We start from the raw sequence: 26,210 nt of genomic DNA, 5'->3' as shown, positions 1-26,210 counted from the left end.
GGAAGGTGTCCAGAGAAGGGCAACAAAGCTGGAGATAGGCCTGGAGCACAAACCCTATGAGGAGAGGCTGAGGGAGCTGGGGGTGTGCAGCCTGCAGCAGAGGAGGCTCAGGGCAGAGCTCATTGCTGTCTACAACTACCTGAAGGGAGGCTGTAGCCAGGTGGGGTTGGGCTCTTCTCCCAGGCAAGCAGCAACAAGGCAAGGGGACACAGTCTCAAGTTGTGGCAGGGGAGGTCTAGGCTGGATGTTAGGAGGAAGTTGTTGTCAGAGAGAGTGATTGGCATTGGAATGGGCTGCCCAGGGAGGTGGTGGAGTCACTGTCCCTGGAGGTGTTGAAGCCAAGCCTGGCTGAGGCACTTAGTGCCATGGTCTGGTTGCTGGGCCAGGGCTGGGTGCTAAGTTGGACTGGATGATGTTGGAGGTCTCTTCCAACCTGCTTGATTCTATGATTCTATGAAAAAGAAAGCAAACTTCCTCCACTTTCCCATCCCACAACAGATGAAACTCTTTGTTGTTCTCCGGTGTCATATCTCAGATTGCACTTTCAAAACAGGTTGTGATGGTTTGGGGGTTACCCCGCCCCTCCCACACTTTGTATTTGCCCCAGCTAACTCAGACGGCCTCTGGGAATATAGATGAAGCAATTTATTTACAGCTAGCAGAATTTACAAGCAGCTATTTACAATATATACAGTTATATACAATTATATACAGTTATATACAAAGGATAAACAATACAAAAGCACAACTCCCCTCCCAGAAACCTGAGTCCCCAGGAGGGGCTCTCAAACCACCCCAACACCTCCCCCGGCCCTCTCAACCTTACCCCAGTTCTCAGGAAGAAAAGAGGTGCAGCCAAGAGGTTAGGGAGCAAGGTTAGTAGGAGCAGGGTTAATGAGATGTGACCAGGTCCAAGGCAAAAGCAAGAGTGAGAGACAAAATGGAGAATGTTTTCTTCTTTTTCCCAGAGTTCTCAGCGTGACTGTGAGAGAAGTAGACACAATTGTTTTTCATTTCACTGCCTGTTATCTAGTTCTTTTACCAAAACATTCCAGCTTGCTTCAAACTAGCACAATCCACCCCTTGTCTACTTCGCTCAGAGTATCGCTGAGAATTATCCAATCTAATCTAAACCAATATTTACACTAAAATAATATATACAAGTTCAGTTCACACTTCAATCAGATGTAGGTGATTCAAAAGCTCAGAACAGGGACTCCCAGGTGATGTTGGGTTCGTGCTCACGTACTGTAGATTCTATCGTAGATTCTCTCAGTGTTGGGCGCCGATGTTACATAGAACAGAAAACTCCTAACAGCTTGAATTTAAACTCTCTCAGCTAAGGTTAGATTTCTCTGTGGAATACACTGGATTTCACCATTCTCCTGCATTACCCAGTATGTATGACCAGGACCTTCAGCAGAAACCACCCCTCGGACAGGTTTCCCTTCACCCGAAGGAGAAAATACCCAAACAGTTTTCCCTAACAGATTCTTCTCATGTACAACAGGAACTTTATCACCGTCTACTGTTTGGACCAAATCTGATTGTGCAGGTCCTGCTCTGTTTACTGAACCTCTACTATTTACCAACCAGGTAGCTTCTGCTAAATGTTTGTCCCAGTTTCTCAGAGTTCCACCCCCCATGGCTTTGAGGGTGGTTTTCAGCAAACCATTGTAGCGTTCAATCTTCCCTGAAGCTGGTGCATAGTAGGGTATATGATAGATCCATTCAATACCATGCTCTTTGGCCCAGTTTTTCACTAGATTGTTCTTGAAATGAGTACCATTGTCTGACTCAATTCTCTCTGGAGTTCCATGTCTCCACAAGATCTGTCTCTCCAAACCAACAATGGTGTTACGTGCAGTTGCATGTGGAACTGGATAGGTTTCCAACCATCCAGTGCTGGCTTCTACCATCGTTAGCACATACTGCTTACCAGAACGAGATCGAGGTAAAGTGATGTAGTCAATCTGCCAGGCTTCACCATACTTGTACTTTGACCATCTCTCACCATACCATAAGGGCTTGATTCGCTTAGCCTGCTTAATAGTAGCACAAATGTCACAGTCATAGATGACTTGGGTGATAGCGTCCATGGACAAGTCAATTGACCTATCGCGAGCCCATCGGTATGTTCCATCTCTGCCTTGATGTCCAGATGAGTCATGGGCCCACCGAGCTAAGAACAGCTCACCTCGGTGTTTCCAATCAAGGTCAATGTCAAGTTCAGAGTTGGTATCAACTTGAGCAATCTTAGCAGCTTGGTCTGCCTTCTGGTTGTGTTGATGTTCCTCAGTTGCTCTGCTCTTAGGCATGTGTGCGTCTACGTGCCGCACCTTCACTGGAGTTTTCTCCAGCCGTGCATCAATGTCCTGCCATAGATCAGCACACCAAATAGGCTTTCCTTTCCTCTGCCAACCATTCTTCTTCCAGTCCTTCAGCCAACCCCATAGAGCATTGGCTACCATCCACGAGTCGGTGTAGAGGTAAAGGATAGGCCAATTCTCACGTTCAGCCACATCAAGAGCAAGTTGAACAGCTTTTACCTCAGCGAACTGACTGGATTCTCCTTCGCCATCTTTTGTTTCGGTAACTCTCCTGGTTGGACTCCAAACCGCTGACTTCCATCTTCGCTTGTTCCCAACAAGACGACAGGAACCGTCTGTGAACAAAGCATAGTTCTTTTCCTGATCAGAGAGATCACCATAGGGAGGAGCTTCCTCAGCACGAGTTATTTTCTCCTCTGGAGGTTTGGAACAGTCTGTGCCTTCCGGCCAGTTGGTGATCACCTCCACCAGACCAGGTCGATCAAGATTACCCATTCGTGCTCGTTGGGTTATCAAAGCCATCCATTTAGACCAGGTTGCATCTGTGGCATGATGAGGTGATGAACCTTTGCCTTTGAACATCCAGTTAAGAACTGGCAGTCTAGGAGCTAAAAGCAATTGTGACTCAGTTCCAATCACTTCAGAAGCTGCTTTCACTCCCTCATAGGCTGCTAGAATCTCTTTCTCAGTTGCAGTGTAATTTGTCTCTGAACCTCTGTAACAACGTCCCCAGAAACCAAGAGGACGACCACGTGTCTCATTTGGAGCTCTCTGCCAGAGACTCCAAGTTGGACCATTGTCACTGGCAGCCGTGTACAGAATGTTTTTAATGTCTGGACCAGATCTCACAGGTCCCAAGCCCACTGCATGGACTACTTCTCGTTTGATCTGATCAAAGGCTGCTTGTTGTTCAGGTCCCCACTCGAAATTGTTTCTCTTACGAGTCACATCATGCAGAGGTTTGACAATCTGACTGAAACCAGGAATGTGTAGTCTCCAAAATCCCACCACACCAAGAAAAGAAAGTGTGTCCTTCTTACTGGTGGGAACTGCCATGGTAGAGACTTTGTTGATCACATCCTGAGGAATGTAACGGCGACCATCCTGCCACCGCACTCCCAGAAACTGAATTTCTTTGGCAGGTCCTTTGACCTTGTCTCTCTTAATGGCAAAACCTGCTTGCAACAGAATGTCAATGATTTTGTTACCTTTCTCGAAGACTTCCTCAGCAGTTTGGCCCCACACAATGATGTCGTCGATGTACTGGATGTGCTCTGGAGCTTTACCTTTCTCCAGTGCATTGTGGATGACTGAGTGACAGATGGTTGAGCTGTGTTTCCACCCCTGAGGCAAACGGTTGAACTGGTACTGGATTCCTCTCCAGGTGAATGCAAACTGAGGCCTGCACTCCTTTGCTATGGGAATAGAGAAGAAAGCATTAGCAATGTCTATGGTTGCATACCATTTAGCCTCCTTCGATTCCAGCTCGTACTGGAGCTCCAGCATGTCTGGCACAGCTGCACTCATGGGTGGCGTCACCTCGTTGAGGGCACGAAAGTCAACTGTCAGTCTCCAGTCGCCCGTAGGTTTGCGCACAGGCCAGATGGGACTGTTGAAAGGTGAATGAGCTTTCTCAATGACAGCCTGACTCTCCAATTGACGAATCAGCTGATGAATGGGCAACAAAGAGTCACGGTTAGTTCTGTACTGCCTATGATGAACAGTTTGAGTTGCAATTGGCACTTCCAGGTCCTCTATGTCATGATGTCCCACAACTGCAGATTCATCAGAAAGTTCAGGTCTAACAGACAATTTCAATTTATCATCCTCAATCTCTACAGATGCTATTCCAAAAGCCCATTTGTGACCCTTAGGATCTTTGAAACAACCTTGTCTCAAAAAGTCAATTCCCAGAATGCAAGGCGCATCAGGACCAGTTACAATAGTATGTGTCTTCCACTCTTTACCAGTTAAACTGATCTCAGCCTGTACCTTAGTTAACTCTTGAGATCCACCTGTGATTCCAAAAATAGATATGGTCTCTGTCCCTTTGCAATTAGATGGCAATAAAGTACACTGAGCTCCTGTGTCAACCAAAGCCCTGTATTTCCGAACTCTTGAACTGCCAGGCCACCTAATGAATACATTCCAATAGATTCGGTTTTCTCCACTATCCCTTTCCTCCTCCTGGCTGGAGGCAGGGCACCCCTAATGCTGAACATGGCATGTGGGGTGTACACAGTAATTGGTGTTGTTGTGAGAGGAATTGCAACTGTTGGAACAATTGCAGTTGCTCTCGGGAGCTGAAGAAGTGACAGCTACCTTTCGGGCATTACTGCCTCTGTTTCTGCCACTCTGCAGATCCCTGACTCTCTTTGAAAGAGCTGAAGTAGGTTTACCATCCCATTTGTTCATGTTCTCACCATATTTGTCACGCAGAAGTATCCACAGTGACGCACGTGATTGCTGCTGTCTAGGTGGAATTTGTCTCCTCCTGGGCTGGAATTGCCTTGCAGGAGGTGGGCGTCTGTTCCTGACTGCAGAAACATGCACCCATTCAGATGATGCAGGAATGGTATCCTTTACCAGATTGGAAATTGAGGTTGTAAGGTCCTCCTTCAGTTCTTTCATGCTCTCCTTGATGCCATCTCTTATACCATCTTTAAGCTCTGTAGTCATAGTCTTTATGGCACAGATTATACCAGAATGTGACAAGCTGTCCTCAATCTGCCTGAGCTGGTCAGTGAATTCACCAACAGTGAAGGATCTTCCATTATCACTCCTTGCTAGGAACTTACTGGCCAAGATGTTAGCATAGGATGAAGGAGCAAGCTTAATCAGCTTCTTCATGAGACCTGTTCCCAAAGGAATATCGTCAGGCTCATGAGTACCATGATCTCCATAAAGCACTTCCTTCACAGCAAACTCCTTCAGAAGCTTAATTCCCTGCTCAACGGTGTTCCACTTCTTGGCTGCCCATGGCAAATCATCTCGGGAAGGATATCTCATAGCCACAGCCAAAAGAAGGCGTGTCCACAAGCTAACCCTACCAAGAGGACTTGCTAGGTGTTTGTCCACTCCACTCTCCTTAGTGAGTGGTCCCAGCTGCTTGGCAGACTTGTCTCCTACCTGCAGAGCATTAGCACCAATGCCACGGCATCTCACTAGCCAGCTTAAGATTGGCTCACCTGATTCCCTTGTGTATTCCTTCCTAACTTCCCTGACCTCTCTGAGTGGATCCTTGGAGCCTTGGATGTCATCTTCCTCCTCTTCTTCCTGTTGTTCTGGTGGTGCCTGGCCTAACACAATCTTCCTCATAGCATTCCTAAACTCATGGGAACCATCCTCTCTCCTGGCAGCTAACCTCCCAGTGCTCCTGTCACTTGAGTATTGTTGTCTCAGCACATCTACAAGGTCTCGCAGACTAACTGTCTCATCCTCCTCTTCTTGCTGATCACCAGAGGTCCCCTCTCTTACATCCTCCTGCGAACCACTCTTTGTCTTAGCTTTTGCCTTAGCAGGTGCCAGAAGGGCCTGAGCAGCAACAGACTTGGATGTGTCTGCTGGAGGATTTGAATCTTTAGGAGTCTGACTTGGAGCATTTGAATTATTGGAGGTCTGACTTGGAGCATTTGTATCCTTAGGGGTCTGACCTGGAGCTTGTGAGTTCAAATCTGCCTTGCTTTTAACAGGAGGATTTTGGTTCTGGTCTGCTGGCTTGGGGTTTGAATTGGCTGAGCTGGTGTTATTAGGATTTGGACTGACTGGGCTAGCGTTACCAGCACTAGTAGTAGTATTAGCATTAGTGGGATTATTTGCCTGTCCTCCTGGGATGCCTGCCAACCCTGACGTGTTTTGATTGTTGCTAGGAACATTCTGATTTTGGGTACCTGCCTGTCCTCCTGAGGCTCCTACCGAATTCTGCCCGTTTTTGTTTTTGTTTTCATTGTTTACGTTAGTGGCGGGAACATTGGCCGTGTTCCCAGCACTTGGAGAAGGAGGGGCAGAGGCTGGCAAGGGGGAAGCTGATAACTGTGTTCCCTTGTTTTGCTGTGAAAGAGACTGCTTCTGAGACACAGAATTTTTCCTAGCTCTTACAGAAGCTGGTTTTGAATTTTTCACCAATAATGCCAAAATTAATATGAATATCAAAATCATGAGGCAAATATTAAAAACTGTGAGAAGAAAAACAGTTTTACACGAGCATGTGCCTATGCAAACAGTTGGGATTCCTGTCTTAGGCTGAATAACTCTCATTAGAGCCATATTTAAAGCAGAATTTCCATTGATTGTCACATTATTGACCAGAGCTCCTGTAATATCCTTGGTAATATTCTCAGAGATATTAAAACCAGCATAACCAAGAATAAAATCACCCCAGCTCCAGAACATATCTGAAACCTTAGCTTTAGCCTTATTATAAGCCAGATCAATAAAATAAGCAACAATTTGAGCTTTTATCCAATTAAATGCCAAGTAAACAAAACCAGACCAGAGCAATGCACCAACCAAATACAATAGCTGCTTGATTAGCTTCATCTTAATTCCCAGAGCTAATTTTCCAATCACTCCAAAATCTCTAGCCCCACGTTGGGAAAGCCAATGAAAAATGTGATGGTTTGGGGGTTACCCCGCCCCTCCCACACTTTGTATTTGCCCCAGCTAACTCAGACGGCCTCTGGGAATATAGATGAAGCAATTTATTTACAGCTAGCAGAATTTACAAGCAGCTATTTACAATATATACAGTTATATACAATTATATACAGTTATATACAAAGGATAAACAATACAAAAGCACAACTCCCCTCCCAGAAACCTGAGTCCCCAGGAGGGGCTCTCAAACCACCCCAACACCTCCCCCGGCCCTCTCAACCTTACCCCAGTTCTCAGGAAGAAAAGAGGTGCAGCCAAGAGGTTAGGGAGCAAGGTTAGTAGGAGCAGGGTTAATGAGATGTGACCAGGTCCAAGGCAAAAGCAAGAGTGAGAGACAAAATGGAGAATGTTTTCTTCTTTTTCCCAGAGTTCTCAGCGTGACTGTGAGAGAAGTAGACACAATTGTTTTTCATTTCACTGCCTGTTATCTAGTTCTTTTACCAAAACATTCCAGCTTGCTTCAAACTAGCACACAGGTACAAATAAACACCAGCAAAAAGAGGGAAGCAGAGAAATTAGCAGCAGAGGTACTAATAAAGGCATTTTAGAGCCTGCATGAGCTGGAAGGTGCTTCATCCTTCCCCCTCACAATTCCATTCTGTAGTGGGGGGTGGGGTTAAAAAAAAGCAATTATAAAAATGAACTTCCCTTTAAAAAAACAATGAGCCTGTTGTAAAAGGATTACTGCTTTGACTGGATAGGGCTGGGGGACAGGTTGGACTGGATGAGCTTGGAGATCTCTTCCAACCTGGTTGATTCTATGATTCTAAAGCTTTCACAACCCAAGCAGCTGCTGGTGGTTAGCAGTAAGGCTGAAGAAAGCAACTGGGCTCTTTTGGTACTTTTTATACTTTCAGCACCTCCCGCACTATGTAGTTAAGGAAAATCAGATGGGTGTCCCTCTTCCATTTCTAACTGCAATTAGTTTTCATATGTAGTTAGTCAAATCTACTCCCAGGAATCATCTCCATTAGAGCACTCACTTGTCTCCCAAAAACCTCACTATTCATTTATTCCACGTATGGTTGTGTCATTAAGCCCTGGTAATTAATCTGGGGTTTGGTGCATCTCGGTTGTCTGAGTGGAAATTAGGGACCCACATCCCAGATGACACAACAACTGGCTTCCCAACTCTGGCTGGTTGCTCTGAATGAACTAGAGGGAAGGAAGATGTGGAAAACCACTTGTGTCTATTTGCTAACACACTCTCCATAGTGTAAATTCAGAGTTCCTCTAAACAACCCTTCATTTGCTTACAAACATATAAGGTGTAGGTGTCAGGAGGATGGGACAAGGCTCTTCTCAGTGGCCCTCAGTGAGATGGGACAAAAGGTGATCTGGGCAAACCTGAACATAGGGAGTTCCATCCAAACAAGAGAAGGAACTTCTTGACATTGAGGGTGGCAGAACACCAGAACAGGCTGCCCAGAGAATCATGGAATCAGTCAGGGTTGGAAGGAACCACAAGGAGCAGCCAGTTCCAACCCCCCTGCCATGCCCAGGGACACCCTACCCTAGAGCAGGCTGCACACAGCCTCAGCCAGCCTGGCCTCAAACACCTCCAGCCATGGGGCCTCAACCACCTCCCTGGGCAACCCATTCCAGCCTCTCACCACTCTCCTGCTCAACAACTTCCTCCTCACCTCCAGCCTCACTCTCCCCACCTCCAGCTTTGCTCCATTCCCCCCACTCCTGACACTCCCTCACAGCCTCAAAAGTCCCTCCCCAGCTTTTTTGGAGCCCCCTTCAGATCCTGGCAGGCCACAAGGTCACCTGGGAGCCTCCTCTGCTGCAGCCTGCACAGCCCCAACTCTTTCAGGCTGTGCTCACAGCAGAGCTGCTGCAGCCTCTCAGCATCCTCCTGGCCCTGCTCTGGACACTCTCCAGCATCTCCACAGCCCTCTTGTGCCAGGGGCTCCAGAGCTGGATGCAGGACTCCAGCTGGGGTCTCAGCAGAGCAAAGCAGAGGGGGAGAATCCCCTCCCTGGCCCTGCTGGCCACACTTCTGCTGCTGCAGCCCAGGCTCTGCTTGGCTTTCTGGGCTGCAAGTGCACACTGCTGGCTCCTGCTGAGCCTCTCCTCCACCAGCCCCCCCAAGTGCCTCTCCTCAGGGCTGCTTCCAGCCTGGCATTGCCCAGCCTGGATTTGTGCTTGAGATTGCCTCGACTCAGAGGCAATGGGTGGAGAGGTGGTGGAATCTCTCTCTCTGAAGACTTTCAAGGCCTGCCAGGATGTGTTTCTGTGTGATCTGTTTTAGGTGATCTTGCTCTGGCAGGGGGGTTTGACTCAATGATCTTTAAAGGTCCCTTCCAACCGCTACCATTCTGTAATTCTATGATTCTGTTAGTGGAGACATGGGGTTAATTTACAGCCTCCTGAAAGCTGCTGGCTCTGTGTTCTTCAGAAGGATCTGCAGCCAAGCTCAGCCTCAGCTTGTAAACAAAAAACTGCTTTTGAAAAGGCTATTATAACCAATAAACTTCACACTGTGACTGTGTGATCCTCTGATGGGATAGACAATGACACTTCTCATATCAGTGGTACCAAAAAAAGAGAAATTCACAGTGATGAATATGGATGGTCTGGTTCCAACTCTCCACCTAACCCTACTGTGCTGAATTACAGTTTAAAGCCACCACTTAATGCAATGCTCAGAGTTTAAATCATCCTGCCAGCATCTAGCTTCCCAGTGATGCAGTTTGCTTAATACTTTTAGAAAGGCCTCAGCTTCCTAGTAAAATCAGCAAGCCTACTGCTCCAGTGAGTTCTCTGGGGTCCAAGGAACAAACTCAGACATGGGTACCCCCCTCTGGGTACAGCTACAATACTTCATTACAGCTTAAACACTAAAACCATAACGAGAAAGGTTTACTGGAAACCACAGTCTGCTACAGTCACAGAGGAAAGGGTATATGGGAGAAACTACAATGCTGACTAAGATATGACAAACAATGCCAAGCAGCTTTACTGAGCTATACTCACCCTGTCCTACTGGCCAGCAGAGCTCCTGAGATGCACAGATGGCAGAGCTGGTCAGCTGGCATCTTGAAAGGCAGGCGGTGCGGAGCAGCACCTGTTATGCCGGTGAGCCCGGAGCTGCTCACAGCTCAGCCACCTATGCTCTCGGTTTAGCTGTGTTCAAGCTCTGTGATGTGTGGCCACTATGTCCCAGCAGCTGAACCAAGCTCCTCCCTTATTTCACAATTTGCTCCTTAACGACTTTCCCTACTGCCCATGTGCACTGTTGGCTTCGGTGCTCATGCGACCCCCTAGCGAGGGGAGACTTCATCATCTTCAGCTCCCTCTGCAGCTGGTTGTCCTCTGCAGAGCCTTTCAGGGTCATTGCTGCCTCCACATACTGTTCAGTCAACCCCACATTCTGATTACAGTGATGGTACTTGCAGGCTCTGTTTTCCTGAGTTTTACCACTTGAGAGGCTGCAGACCCTGTTCTTCCCAGGTTTTATCTCTGGTAACTTGGCAACTGTTGGCCTGTTGCCCTAAGTCAGATCATCCACATACCAATTCTTCCCTCTTACACAGCGCTAAAACATCTGTCAACATAGTCCTGTGAACTTGATGAACCTAAGAAGAAAACTCCATCCTTCTAAATAAAATATTGACCATTTGGAATTCAAACCAGATTCATTTTAAACCTGTACAAGCTACAGCAATGACAGATTCTTGAGGCAGGCCATGAAGAACCTCAGTACAGATGGAAAACAGAACAGCAGAGAGCATCACACCTCAGCAGCAATTACTTCCTTGAGACCTTGACAATACAGTAAGGTCCAGAAAAGAGCAGCAAAGACCTAACCAACCAGGAACACACATACATGAGGTGATGTGCTGGAAATCACAGAAGACATCAATATTTTTTAAACCCCTAAGTTTCATCATTTCACAGCCAGCATCATAGAGCACACTTTAACTAGAGTCAATGGGAAAGCTGTCTTGCTAGCAGGATAGCTCATTGCTATCAGCTCCCATCAGGAATAGAACCCCCTGAATAAAATTATCACCAGCAAGAGGGCTGGGCAAAGGGTAACAGTTTTAAGCTAAAAGAGGGAGATTCAGACTAGATCTAAGGAGAAAACATTGTGCCCTGAGAGTGGTGAAACACTGGCTCAGGCTAGCCAGAGAGGTGGTAGATGTTCCATCCCTGGACGCACTGCAGATGAGGCTGTTTGGGGCTCTGAGCAGCGTGATCCAACTGGTGCTCCTGCTTACTGCAGTGGAGTTGGACTAGGTGACTGTTAAAAGTCCCTTCCAACCCAAAGCATGTGGGGATTCTTTGAAAAGAAATGCAGTCCTGTGGTCAGCCCAGACCCTGCATCCCATGCCTCATGCACATGCCTATTTCCAGGATCATCAGTAAAACCTAAGGCAGCAAGGACTCAAAGAATCACAGAAACATTTTGGTTGGAAGAGATCGTTAATACAGTTGTGTCCAATCATTCCCTTAACTTCACAAAGTTGGGTTCTAAACCATGTCCCTCAGCACCACATCTCTGAATCTTTTAAACTCCTGCCTGGGCAGCCTATACCAGGGTTTGAAAACCCTTTCAGTGAAGCATTTTCTTCTAATACACAACCTAAATTACCCCTGGTGCAACCTGAGGCTATTTGTGTCCAGAGAAAGGCAACAAAGCTGCTGAGGGGCCTGGAGCACAAACCCTATGAAGAGAGGCTGAGGGAGCTGGGGTTGGTTAGCCTGGAGAAGAGGAGGCTCAGGGGTGACCTCATTGCTGTCTACAACTACCTGAAGGGAGACTGTAGCCAGGTGGGGGGTGGCCTCTTCTCCCAGGCAACCACCAATAGAACAAGGGGACACAGTCTCAAGTTGTGCTGGAGGAGGTATAGGCTGGATGTTAGGAGGAAGTTGCTGGCAGAGAGAGTGATTGGCATTGGAATGGGCTGCCCAGGGAGGTGGTGGAGGCACTGTCCCTGGAGGTGTTCAAGAAAAGCCTGAATGAGGCACTTAGTGCCATGATGTAGTTGACTGGATAGGGCTGGGTGATAGGTTGGACTGGATGATCTTGGAGGTCTCTTCCAACCTGGTTGATTCTATGACTATGACTAAGTCTATGATTTTGTCTTGTCCTACTGCTTGTTCTTTGCAAGAAGAGACCAAATCCTTCTTTCAGGCAGTTGTACAGAGCAAGAATGTCTCCCCTCATCCTCTTTTTCTCCAGGCTGAACAACCCCAGTTCCCTCAGCTGCTCTTCTCAAGACCTGTGCTCTAGACTCATGCATTTACCCTGACAATCACTAAAGTAGGTAAAATCACATTTTAGAGACTTCGACAGTCTTGACCAACACTCAAACTCACCCCATTCTGCAATGGGAAAAGAGTAAGCTGAGTCAGAGATGATTTTCCTTCTCTTCATGCTAAGAAGTTGCAGATGGTTGGCATGAAAAATATATTGTACGCAGATACCTTCATCTTGACACAATAATTTTTTATGAGGTAAATTATTTCTCCTGCCTATCTTGCAAGCTGTTAATGAAAGTGTCTGTGAGAAGTGCTATTTAAAGCAGAGCACTCATGTTTCACTCAACATGAAAAAGGCAGGAAGGCAAACAAAAAGAAAGAAGGATATTCAACAGTTTGTAAATGTGAAGTATCTCATCAATAAAAATAAGAGCATCTCAAGCCCCCTTCTCTATGCTTGAAAGAAGCCTATAAAGTCATTAATGATTAAGTGACTAAAGTCAGTTTCACTGGTCCTATCTTGACTAACATATTGCAAAGAAACATAAAAGAGGTTTTAAGATCATCTACTTCCAGCACCTTGGTCATGAGCAGAGACAACCTCCACTACACCAAGTTGCATCTCAACTATTGTCCATTTTTCCTCACAGTAAAATGGCTGAAAACTATACATTCTGTTGTACCAACTTTTGAGCACTTCCATTTAAAAGGTTGAAATGAATTATGTTTCTGAAATTACCCATTTCATTGGGGGCATCTAGCAATAAATGAAGAGTGAACCATGTAGCAGCCCACTTTTCAAGGGCAGAACTTCAACACCATCACAAATTTTAGCATATCCACAGAACAGGTGCTGTTGTCAAAGTTATTCCAGTATCTGGTCTCTCGACCTTGCAGTGAGCTGGGGGTTGTCTCTTCTCCTTACCATCAGGTGATAGGACAGGAGAAAACGGCCTGAAACTGTGCCAGGGGAGGTTTAGGTTGGATATTAGGAAAAAATTCTGTACTGAGAGAGTGGTCAGGCATTGGATCAGGCTGCCCAGGGAAGTGGTGGAGTCATCATCCCTGGAGATGTCCAAGAAACCAGTGGATGTGGCACTCTGGGACATGGTTTAACAGCCACGGTGGTGTTAGGTTGATGGTTGGATTCGATGGCCTTTGAGGTCTTTTCCAACCAAAACAATTCTATGATTCAATGACATCAGGAATCTAAGTTTGGAGGAATTTATATACTTTCTTTCCTCATTTTTAAGTCCCGAGAACTCACAAATGACCACAGTCTTCATCTACCAAGACATCAATCAGGATATTCTTCCCTCTGGGGATAGGATTGCAATTATTTTTTATTACCTTTTTATTATTGCTTGGTTTGAGAAACGTCCCCTGCTTCCTAAGTGACTCAGGATAGTGAGTAATCCACAGACAGCAAGGAGGGAAATATGATTTAAAAAGGTGCTCACACTAAAGAAAAGAAATGTCTGATGATAAAGGAAAACCCTGCCAGAAAAACTCAGAGATGGAAGATTGACATGAACCGAGAAAAACATCATATTCTTTAATTCCAGTGAAACTAAGAAGATGAACTCTTAGATTGCAAAGTAAAAAGAACAAAATTAAACTATCAGAGGTGAGTGATTCGGTGAGATGAGGCTTATTATAGACTTGCTCAGTTTTAGAGTTCTTGCAGCCCTTGACAGGTTGTGAAGGCACTTCAGATCAGGTATTTCATTTGTGGCTCACAGGCCAGATGGGTTTTATCAAAGAATGAACCTACCTTGCAGCTCATAAAACATCCTCCTGACTTTTTAATAAGCAGTGTGGACAGACAATGGCAAACAATTCGTGACAGGCTGCAACTACACTTCTCCCAGCTTGGGTCAGTAACAAATGGTATTGTTCCATGAGATGCACACAGTCCACTTGGTATGCTAGTTACACATTGGCAGCTACTCATTACTTTTAACACTAGTTGATGTGCATAGCCTTACAGCAAGCCACTGCTGGAGGAGGCTCTCTCAGAAGTGACAACGTGACCATAAGAGACAGAATGTGCCCATAATTCTACTTGTTCCAATTAACTGCACCTATGGAAATATGTAGGAAGTGTTACTTACCTGAGGAGAGGATGAAAGATGATGGTAATGTTTCTGGCTCCTGGTTTGCAGACAAATTTGGACCCACCACCTTCAATTAAGTTATCATCTGGTCCTCCTGGGAAAACAACATGAAACACGTTGTCTAACAGATCTGAGCAACTCCTGAGTTTTAGATAGCAGGTGATAATTAAACATTTAGGTCTGCCTGTAAATGCTTCAGTCCTGGTGAAAGATCAGTAATTAATGTGAAGATAACACTCCTGCTATCCATTTTCTGCTCAGAGAAAGTACTCCTGATGCAGCAGGAACAGCACCAATGGAATTTATATGTTACTTTGGGATCCTCTTTTCTTAGTGATGGTACTGCAGAAAGACAGGCAAATGTAGGTCTCCTGTGGCACAGGACCCAACTTCCCAGACATGTTACATGGATTTATCAGTCAACTGAAGTCTGATGGACTGGAGGTACTAACATTATACTCATAGAATCATAGAATCAACCAGGTTGGAAGAGACCTCCAAGATCATCCAGTCCAACCTAGCACCCAGCCCTAGCCAGTCAACCAGACCATGGCACTAAAGAAAACATCTTTAGGGAGAACAGGTCAGATGCCCCACAGGCTGCTCAGGGAAATGGCTGTGTCATCATCTAAAGATGTATTTAAAAGCCATCCAGATATGTTCTTCAAGGATATGGTGGAGTAGCAGTCAAGATCTTCTCAGAGAGAGTGACTGGCATTGGAATGAGCTGCCCAGGGAGGTGGTGGAGAAGCTGTCCCTAGAGGTGTTCAAGGGGAGACTTGATGGGGCACTTGGTTCCATGGTCTAGGGCTGGGTGTAGGTGGGACAGGATGATCTTGGAGGTCTCTCCCAACCTGGCTGATTCTATGATTTTATGACTCCTGATAAAGTTAGATGATGGTTGGACTTCATGGTCTTAAAGATCTTTTCCAACCATGATGATTCTGTGAAATGAGCAGGAATTTTAGCACATCATCCTTGTATTTTGGCCGTGCTTCCTTGCCACAAAGCACAGACCATCACCTTACTGGTATCATCCCACAGGTAACCATATCAAGTCTTTTTTGGCCAAGAACCTCAAATAAACACACACCCCACAAAAAAAACCCAAACCAACCAAACAAAAACAAACTTCCCAACAAAACCCCCTCAAATAAACCAAGCAAGCCCCCCCTGCAACTTAGGAGTCTGTATATCCCAAATATTACCAAGTCCTTTTCATTCTCCATGTGAACTCTTCTTAGTGATTGAACAATAATAAATGCAGAACCCAATCACATTATCATGATAGCTTTATAGGCTGGAAAATGACAAAGTCCTTGAAATCAAAACACCCACTGAAGATTATTGAATTCTTTGACCCTGACTTCTGTCTGCCTCTAAACAAAAGAAAAGAATGTCTCCAAACTGGGGAATGTAAGAGGAGGTACAGCACTGATGAGTAAGTGACTCTCATCATTTCAAAGTGAAGCTTCTAACAAAGAATAGTTTGAGCTGGAGAAGACCTTCAAAAGTCATCTTGAATCATAGAATCAACCAGGTTGGAAGAAATCTCCAAGAGCATCCAGTCCAACCTATCAGCAAGCTCTAGCCAGTCAACCAGACCATGGCACTAAGTGCTCCATCCAGGCTTTGCTTCAACACCTCCAGTCACAGCGACTCCACCACCTCCCTGGGCAGCCCATTCCAATGCCAATCACTCTCTCTGACAACAACTTCCTCCTAACATCCAGCCTAGACCTTCCCTGACACAACTTAAGACTGTGTCCCCTTGTTCTGTTGCTGGTTGCCTGGCAGAAGAGCCCAACCCCACCTGTCTCCAGCCTCCCTTCAGGGAGCTGTAGACAGCAATTCACACCACTGATATGGATTCCAAGATGCTATTTGGGTGCTGTGGTAAAAAGGACAACATGAAATGTAGCAAAAGGGACAACATTAAATTCAGAGAATCACAGAATTGTTTCAGTAAGAAAACACCTTTAAGGTCACTGAGTCCAAACATCAACTCTACACCAACATGGCCATTAAACCATGTCCTTAAATGCCATGAGTACGAGTTCCCTTAATGCCTCCAGGGACAGTGGTTCCACCATCTCCCTGCACAGTCTGTTCCAATGTCTGAGCACTCTTGCAGGGGAGAATTCTTTTATATTGTTCCACCTAAGCCTCCCCTGGCAGACCCTGAGACCATTTCACCTTGTCCTATCACTAGTTACTAGGGAGAAGAGATTGATCCCCACCTGTCTCCAACCTCTTTTCAGGGAGTTGTAGAGAGCAAGAAGGTTTCCCCCTCCAGTCTCCTTTACTCCAGGCTAAAGAACTCTAGGTCATAGAATCAAGCAGGTTGGAAGAGACCTCCAAGCTCAGCCAGTCCAACCTAGCACCCAGCCCTGGCCAACCAACCAGACCATGGCACTAAGTGCCTCAGCCAGGCTTTTCTTGAACACCTCTCAGCTGTTCCTCACAAGACTGGTTCTCCAGATCCTTCACCAGCTTCACTGCCCTTCTCTGGACATGATCCAGCACCTCAATGTCCTTCCTGGAATGAAGGGCCCCAAACTGAACCCAGTAACCGAAGTCTGGCCTCACTGTGCTGAGTCGAGCAAGACAATGACTTCCCTACTCCTGCTGGCCACACTATTGCTGATCCAAGCCAAGATGTCTGTGGCCTTCTCGGCCACCCCAGCACACAGCTAACTTACCTTCACCTGACTGTCAACCTGTACTCCCAAGCCCTTCTCTGCCAGGCTGTTTCCAGCCACTGTGCCCCAGAAGGAGTGTGAAATCTATGTATTCATCCTCCTGATATCTGCAGTTACAGTATTTCCACAGGCTGGCTCTGGCCCCAAATGGACATGAAGCTTCTTGATAAATCCAACACTGTAGTAAGGAGGTAGGAAGTGCAAAGCAACAGCTGAGGACATGGCTTATAAAATGTTACTGCCAGCAACTGGAACCAGGTGGCTCTGAGAAAAAAGGTTAGGAGGAGCATTTTGAGAAGTTAGCACATATAATGTGACAGTTTAGTTGTGGGGGAAAAAAAAAAGAGGAAAAGAAAATTATTCATTTCCTCTATTAATTGCAGGCTCTGCAATTTCCAGTAGGCTCTGTGTCTTAACTGACTTATTGAAGAACTCATCCAAGCATGGACTTTACTGAGGCATGAACTAGGAAACCCAGGCTCGAGTTAAGAAAAGGGTGTTATTCTTGTTACATCAAGTCACCCTGCACTAATCAATATTATTGACTGGGATGAACTCCACAGCAAGGAATGAAGCAATCTGTCTTATCTGCCTGGCCATACTACGTGAGATTTGAGCAGAGGAGAACCTGAGGACTCGGGTAAAATAAGATCTTCTCTGCTCTTAGCTTTCAGATAATAACAATGAAAGCTCTGCAGGCAGGTGTGAGCAAGGAGGAGAGGCAATTGCATTTCTATTTAAATATTTCACCTTGCAAAAGACACAGAGGTGTAAATCTTATTCCTGATGATGCCACAGAATCATAGACGCAACCAGGGTGGAAGAGACATCCAAAATCATCCAGGTCAACCTAGCACACAGCCCTATTCAGGCAACCAGACCATGGCACTAAGTGCCTCAGCCAGGCTTGGCTTCAGCACCTCCAGGCACAGCAACTCCACCACCTCCCTGGGCAGCCCATTCCAATGCCAATCACTCTCTCTGACAACAACTTCCTCCTAACATCCAGCCTAGACCTGCCCTGGCACAGCTTGAGACTGTGTCCCCTTGTTCTGTTGCTGCTTGCCTGGCAGCAGAGCCCAACCCCACCTGGCTACAGCCTCCCTTCAGGGAGCTGTAGATAGCAATGAGGTCACCTTGTACACAGCAACAAGCCAGTCTCTACTGCACCTCTTAGTTGTACCTCTCTCAACACTTCCATCGTACCTTGAAGGACTCTGAACTCAACCTGCAGAGCTGGGTGAAAGAGAACCTCATGAAGTTAAACAAGGAGAAGCATAGAGTCCTGCACCTGGAGAGGAACAATCCTTTCTCCAGACTGACCATTGCCAGGTCTCTCAGCTGCTGCTCACAAGATCTATGCTCCAGATGCTTCAAGAGCTTCATTGCCCTTCTCTGGACATGCTGCAGCATCTCAATGTCGTTTTCGAAGAGAAGCCCACAACTAAAATCAATATTTGGGCTTTAGCTTCACCACTGCTGAGTACTGAGGGACAGTCACAGTATCACAGTATCACCAAGGTTGGAAGAGACCTCACAGATCATCAAGTCCAACCCTTTACCAGAGAGCTCAAGGCCAGACCATGGCACCAAGTGCCACGTCCAGTCCTGCCTTGAACAGCTCCAGGGACGGCGACTCCACCACCTCCCCAGGCAGCCCATTCCAGTGTCCAATGACTCTCTCAGGGAAGAACTTTCTCCTCACCTCCAGCCTAAATCTCCCCTGGCATAGCTTGAGGCTGTGTCCTCTTGTTCTGGTGCTGGCCACCTGAGAGAAGAGAGCAACCTCCCCCTGGCCACAACCACCCCTCAGGTAGTTGTAGACAGCAATAAGGTCTCCCCTGAGCCTCCTCTTCTCCAGGCTAACCAATCCCAGCTCCCTCAGCCTCTCCTCGTAGGGCTGTGCTCAAGGCCTCTCCCCAGCCTCGTCGCCCTTCTCTGGACATGCTCAAGCATCTCAATGTCCCTCCTAAACTGGGGGGCCCAGAACTGAACACAGCACTCAAGGTGTGGTCTAACCAGTGCAGAGTACAGGGGTAGAATGACCTCCCACACCATTCTTGATGCAGTCACTTTTCTCCTCCTGATGGCCACATTATTGCTGGTGCAAGGCAAGATGCTTGTGGCCTTCTTGGCCACCTGAGCACACACTTGGCAGTTTTCAGATGATGCTGACCACCAGTTCCAGATCCTTTTCCACTGGGAAGTTTCCTGCCACTCTGCCCCAAGCCTGGAGCACACATGATGTTGTTGTGACTCAAGTGCAGGACCCAGAACTAAGCCTTGTTCAATCTCATCCCACTGGCCTTGACCCATTGATCCAGCCCGTGTGGATCCCTCTGAACAAGCCAAAAACTTACCAGCAGGACAAAAAACCCAAACTCTCACAGCTGTCACAGTACTACTGTTGCAGCAGCTCCTTCTTAAGAACACCAGCTTGCTGATTTAATCTGTCTAGTAATAAATTATGAGACAAAACCCCCCAAACCTTTGAGGTGAAGGGAAATTTGTCATAGAGTTAATGATATCCTCATGCTGTGCTGGCAATGAAGTGTGCCCACCTGAATACCACTGCAAGTGGGAGTTGGAGATGGGTCCATTAGTAACACAGCTGAATGTTCCTGAAAGGGAGCTGAAAATGTCATGTTTCAATATGACAAAGCATCAGACTGCCAAGAGAGCTGGAATCTCTGCATACATTCAAAGTCTGCACAAACATCAAGAGTGCTTCAAGTGTGCCATCCTGCCTGGTATTTTTACAGTCCCAGTATTCAGCATGGATAGCTCAGGCTTACTGCTAATGTCCTCTTATCCACAGGGCTCAGAACGATGACAGCAAAATGGGACCAATGAATCCTTTTGCTTGGAAGAGACTTTCAGCATCCTCATGCCCAGCCATTAACCCAGCACTTCACATCACCACTAAAGCATACCACAGAATCAACCAGGTTGGAAGAAACCACCAAGCTCATCCAGTCCAACCTAGCACCCAGCCCTGGCCAATCAGCTAGACTCACTAAGTGCCTCATCCAGGCTTTTTTTGAACACCTCAGCACCACATTTACATGGCTTTTAAATCTCTCCAGTGGCTCTACCATTGCCCTGGGCAGCCTATTCCAGGCTTTGGCAATACTTTTTGGGAAGAAGTTTGTCCTCATGTTCAACCTAAACTTGTCCAGGTGCAATTCAAGGCCTTTTCCTCTTGTGTTATGACTTGGTCCTTGGGTAAAGACACCAAGCCCCACCTCACTCAACCTCCTTTCAGGGAGCTGTAGAGAGCAAGGAAGTCTCCTGAGCCTCCTTTTCTCCAGGCTGAACAACCCCAGGTTCCTCAGCTGCTCCTCACAAGACTTGTGCTCTAGACCCTTCACCAGCTTCGTTGCCCTTCTCTGGACACACTCCAGCCCATCTATGTCCTTCCTGGAATGAGGGGCCCAAAACTAAACCAAGGATTGAAGGAGTAGCCTCACCAGTGATGAGCCCAGGAGGACAATCATCTCCCTGCTCCTCGCACACATACTATCGCTTATCCAGGTCAGGATGCCAGTGGCCTTATTGGCCACCTAGGCATATGCTGGCTCATGTTCAGCCAGCTGTGGGCCAGCACTTACAAGCCCTTTTCTACCAAGTAGCCTTTCCACCAGTCTACCCCAAGCCTGGAGCATTCATAGTGTTGTTGTGACCCCAGTGCAGGGCACTTGGCCCTGCTGAATCTCATTCTACTGGCCTCAGTCCACGCACCAAGCTCTTCTAGGTCCCTTTTTAGAACCTCCCTACTGTCGAGCAGTTCACCAGTCCTTTCCACCTTGCTGTTGTCTGCAAACTGATTGAGGGTGCCCTTGATTCCCTCATGCAGATCATTTATAAAGACTGTAAAGAGAACAGACACCAAGCCTGAGCCCTAGGAACACCAACAGTGACTGGTTACCAAGTAGATTTAAGTCCATTCATCATAACTCTCTGGCCTTGGCCATTCCAACAGCTTTTTAACCAGGAAAGGGTACACTCATCCAAACTGTCATCAGCTGGCAGATTTCCTGTACTGGAAAGGATCTCCTCAGAAAAAAGCAGGGAAGTGACTCAAGTCCAAGCTGCCCACTACAACTTGAGGTATACCTGGACTTTGATAATTTACTCTGTATGGAAAACACACCAAAGCAGATGAGAGAAATGGTAAGAATTAGCATTCTTCAGAGTGCATCTCAGGGTGGTTTGCAAATGAATTAAACTTCTTCTCACTATCCCTGCAACTATTTTGAGTACTGGAACAGCACTACAGGCAAACCTTAAGTTAGAAAAAACATGGTCATAGGTATCATGATTCATCATTTGAAAAGAAAACCCTGGAACACACTGCAACAATTTTCCTGATCCATAATCTTGCAACTAGAATCAGAGAATCAACCAGGTTGGAAAAGACCTCCAAGATCATCCAGTCCAACCTGGCCAATCAACTACACCATGACACTAAGTGCCTCATCCAGGCTTTACTTCAACACCTCCAGCCACAGAGACTCCACTACCTCCCTGGGCAGCCCATTCTAGTGCCAATCACTCTCTCTGCCAGCAACTTCCTAACAACATCCAGCCTAGACCTCCCCTGGCACAGCTTGGGACTGTGTCCACTTGTTGTGTTGCTGCTTGCCTGGGAGAAGAGACCAACCCCATCTGGCTACAGCCTCCCTGCAGGTAGACAGCAATGAGCTCTGCCCTGAGCCTCCTCTTCTGCAGGCTGCACACTCCCAGCTCCCTCAGCCTCTCCTCACAGGCCCTGTATTAGTGCAATTCTGATGACCTCCTATGGCCAGGGCTTGCCATGGCTACAGAAGAAATATGATCCTACTTTGTAATAAATAAAATGACACTGGGACTGATCTTTTGTTTTCCTCACTCATCAAGGCAACTTCTCTACCAGTAAATTAAAGCAGAACAAACAAAACAAAGCAACACAAACCAGCTCACCAAAAAAAAATGCAGAGGTAGCAACCATTTGTATTTCACTTTCCCAGATTTTGGGGGGTTTGTTTAGTTTTTGTTGCTTGGTAGGGTTTTAATTGAAGCAATTTTCTCCATCAAGATCCAAGATCTGTATGACAATTTTTACTCTTCAACTTCATGTTTGAAGAGGAATCTCACACTACCTCCCTCTTTTGATCTGTTCCTTCAAGGATGTGAAGACATAAGAAAAGAGGTAGCTCAGCATCTTGTAAGAGGCTCTTTGTGCCTTTTAATATCAAAGTAATAAAGTGATTTCTTTTTTTTTTAACAGCTTTGTCACTAAGAAAAGTACTTTTACAGGGTGAGATTTCTTACACTGGCACTTCAGAGCATCACAAACCATTACCTAATTGTCTGGGAGCTATATCTGTCTTAATGCATTTCATCCTCAGCCCAGATACACCTCAAATCCTATCAGAGAATTAAAAAGAAAGAATCAGACATAATTTGGCTAATAGGTAAACCCCTTTTGAAAACATCCAGGAAATAGTTCTTTGGTTTCAACAGAAAATGGAGTCAGCAGGGTGCTCTTATGCCCACAAAGGTGAATTAAGAGGAGTGTGACCAGCAGGTCAAGAAAGAGTCATCTACTCTGCCCTAGTGAGGCCATATTTGGAGTATGGGGTTCAGTTCTGGGCTTGCCAGTTTAAGAGAGACAAGGAACTACTAGACAGAGTCCAATGGAGTATGAAGATGCTGAAGGGCCTGGAGCATCTCTTACAAAGAAAAGCTGAGGGACCTGAGGCTCTTTAGCCTGGAGAAGAGCAGCCTGAGAGGGGATCTGCTCAACGCTCAGCACAAGATAAAGGCAAGGGTCAAGAGGATGGGGCCAGACTCTTTTCGGTGGTGCCAAGGGACAGAACAAAAGGCAATGGGCACAAACTGCAACCCAGAAGGTTCCATCTGAACACGAGAAACATCTTTCCTGTGAAGGTACTGGAGACCTGGAGCAGGCTGCCAAGCAAGGCTGTTGAGTGTCCTTCTCCAGAGAGACTCAGGCAACCTGCTCTGAGTAACCATGCTCAGCCTCCACCAGTGCCAAGCAAACCCAATACACAGGTTATCAAGACAGACAAGAATCAGTTCCAGCCAATACTTGATTACTTCCTTGCTTGAGGGAAGAAGCAATTTAGCACAGCTTTCTGGCAGAGGAAGGATTGCATTTCTTGTTTGCTTCTCTTAATCACACACTGTTTTTTTTTTTTTCAAATCATGGCAACTGTGAATGTATAGATCAGAATCAGACCATTAGGAGTCAGGCATTGATGGGCAGAAACACACAGACACCCCACCTTCTACCCAATCAACAGAGAAGAGAGAGATGGTGACACTGACACTACAACAGACCCCAAATCAATAGGAATTAGGTGGCTAACTACTTGTAAAATACTGGCTGTCAGTCCTTGGGGCAAGGGATCTGCAGCAGGAGGAAGGAGCTCTGCGATGATTAACTGTCCCCAGGGGCAGGAGACTGTTCCCAGCTGTCCAGCCTGATCTCTGCAGGGGAAATAACAACACTGTCATAGCCAAGTGCAGGTCACCCTAAATCCACCTGGACTATATCCTTCAATCTGTTGAGTTAGTCTGGATGTGCTTTTCTTCCCTGCCAGAGAGGTGAGGAGGAAATTAAAACGAAGACAAAAAAGATGTGAAGTGTGGGAAAAGAAAGCCAAGGAGCTGACCTTTGAGGTTATAAAGTCCATCACATTTCATTTCTGTAATATTTCCTTAAGTAAAAAACTCTCAGCACTTCTCCCAGAAGCAGCATTTGGGGTGATGCTCCCTAACCCACTGCTGAGCAGCTTTCCAGTCCAACAAGCTTTCAGCAGAAAAAACACCAGTCTGCAGAATGTCAGGCAAGGCTCCTCACCAGTTCTTAGTTTGCCTCATGGAGCTGCTGTTTCAGGACATAGGAGCCCACAGCTTCCAAACTATGGACAAATCCTGTCTGCTGCGGGGTTGGGACTGTGTCAGTCACCAAAATGACCCAAAAATCCCAACTGAGGTAAACTGAAGTCAGATCTGATGTCTGGAACATCATAAATCCCTTCTTGGTATAAACCTGCAGAAGCTCAAAAAGTGAACTCCTCACAACATCAAAGAATCACAGAAGGAAAGGGGGTGGAAGGGAATGCTGGAGATGACCAAGTCCAACCCTCCTGTCAGAGCAGGTTCACCTAGAGCAGGTTGCACATGACAGTGTTCAGGCTGAACCTCGTGAGGCACAGCAAAGTGAAGTGCAAGGTCCTCCACCTGAGTCAGGGCATTCCCTGGTATCAATCCAAGCTGGGGGATGAAGGGATAATGAAGCAGCCTTGTAGAGAAGGACTTGGGGGTGCTGGTGGAGGAAAAGCTGGACATGAGTTATCAATGCATCCTCACAGCCCAGCAGCAAATCATGTCCTCAGTTGATCACCAGCAGCATGGGGTGGAGGTAGTAGATGCTCCATCCCTACAAACATCCCAGCTCGGGTTGTCTGGGGCTCTGAGCAATGTCATCTAGCTGAAGATGTCCCTGCTCACTGAAAGGATGCTGGACTAGATGACGTTTGAGGGTCTCTTCTGATCCAAACCACTGAATGATTCTGTGACTGAAAAACTGAGAAGGAAGAAAACCATAGCCTATGTTGGAAGTCTGTGGAGCACACACTCAGCTTCAAACCAAACTGCAGGAAACAGAAATTTCCAAAGGCAGGAGAGGCAATACCAGCCCAAACTGCCTCTCTACTCAAAGGGAGCACAAGCACAAGACCTACCTACCATGATGACAGCAGCACAGCATTTTACTCTGTCCAGGTACAGAGTTCCTAGCCATGAGAACAGATGCTGCTATCGAAGCCTTAAAAGTCATCCCAGAAGCCAAGAGGCAGCTGATACAGATCACAAAACCCACACTTCATATAAGCTTTTACCAGCACACAACTGCAGATCTAGATTCAAGTCATGGGTTTAATATGGCCTCTAGGACCTTGATCAGCTTTCTGTGTTTCAGTTTCCCAAAAGGGGAATTGAAACAGTGACTCCAACCCTCCCCTGCTAGAGCTATTGTGAGAAATGCTGCAGTTAGAGAAGATCAAAGGCTTTACCCATTGCACTGCAATCCATGCTTAGGCTTCAGCTTTTCATTCAACACCAAATAACAGCTCCAAAGACCAAACTGACTGCACCACCCCTTCCATTCACTGCCCCAAATTTCTGCCTGGAACAGCTTCTCCTGCTCAGTTTTGACCAACTGCCACTACCCTTCATTTGCTCCTAGCAGGACTTCAGTCCAAGAAGCTGATTTGGATGCAGTCACATCACTGGTGCACAGACATATTGTTCTGCTGATGTTCCCATGCCCAATCCTTTTACGCTCTCCTATACTGTCTTGTCTGAGATCCAACACCATATGCATTTAAATAAGTTGCTCTTTAATGTTTCAAAACCTGATTTATTAGTTGCTCACACTCCATCTGCCTTGAAAAACTGCAGTGTGCTTTCACTTTCACAGCCTGCACAAAAAGGTTGAGGTTCAATTTGACTCTACTTTATCATTTGATCAGCGTGTCAGCCACATATGTAAAGTCTCCTTTCAGCTACAGGATTTGTTTAAAATGCATCCTTTTCTCTCTTCTTCCCCCACCCCCCTCTTCTTCCTTCCAGGCCACACAACACAGCAGCAGGCACTTTGATTAATGTATTTGTCAGCTTGCATATTTACTATTTTGTTGCTTTCCCTAAAGCTACCATGTACAGATGTAAGCTCTACCAAAGCATGGCTGCAGCATAAATCCTTCTCCCGAAGCCAAAAAACATGCTAGAGCTAATGAACTGTGATTACTCACACGCTGCCTTCCCTTCTCAGCTCCTTTCTTCCCAAAGCTTTCTTCCTTTATCTTATCTCCTGTAGTGGCAAATGGATCCTACTTGAATTTTTCATATTCCTGACATGTTTTCTATTCAATTTCTATGTCAGCAGGGAAAAAAAAAGGCAAACCAAAACAACACAACCAGTGAGCAAACAGAGGAAGCAACTGAAATAAGACAAAGGTATTACCTGAGAGTCATTTATTGGTTTATATTCTTATAAACTGTTTAACTCTAAACTTCCCACTTTTCATCTTCCTTTTCAGTTAAGTTCACTGCCACTTTAGACACAGGAATTAGGGTTCTCTAGGGTCAGTGTTGGATCCTGTCTTGTTCAACACCTT

General features: G+C 46.3%; 1 protein-coding gene across 6 annotated transcripts in view; it reads right to left on the bottom strand.

Moving 5' to 3' along the window:
- The window catches only part of EXOC4 (exocyst complex component 4), a 500,658-nt gene that overhangs the window by 231,815 nt on the left and 242,633 nt on the right, over nucleotides 1–26,210 (bottom strand). For all 6 annotated transcript variants that reach the window (XM_064142739.1, XM_064142740.1, XM_064142743.1 and 3 more), the window contains exon 10: nucleotides 14,315–14,411. In XM_064142739.1, the coding sequence (XP_063998809.1) occupies nucleotides 14,315–14,411 (97 nt within the window). The remainder of the gene's footprint in view (nucleotides 1–14,314; nucleotides 14,412–26,210) is intronic.

Source organism: Pogoniulus pusillus, chromosome 4, assembly GCF_015220805.1.
Source record: "Pogoniulus pusillus isolate bPogPus1 chromosome 4, bPogPus1.pri, whole genome shotgun sequence".
In the NCBI taxonomy this organism is placed as follows: Eukaryota; Metazoa; Chordata; class Aves; order Piciformes; family Lybiidae; genus Pogoniulus; species Pogoniulus pusillus.
Note: the sequence above shows the minus strand (reverse complement) of the source record. Positions and strands in the feature narration are given on the sequence as shown.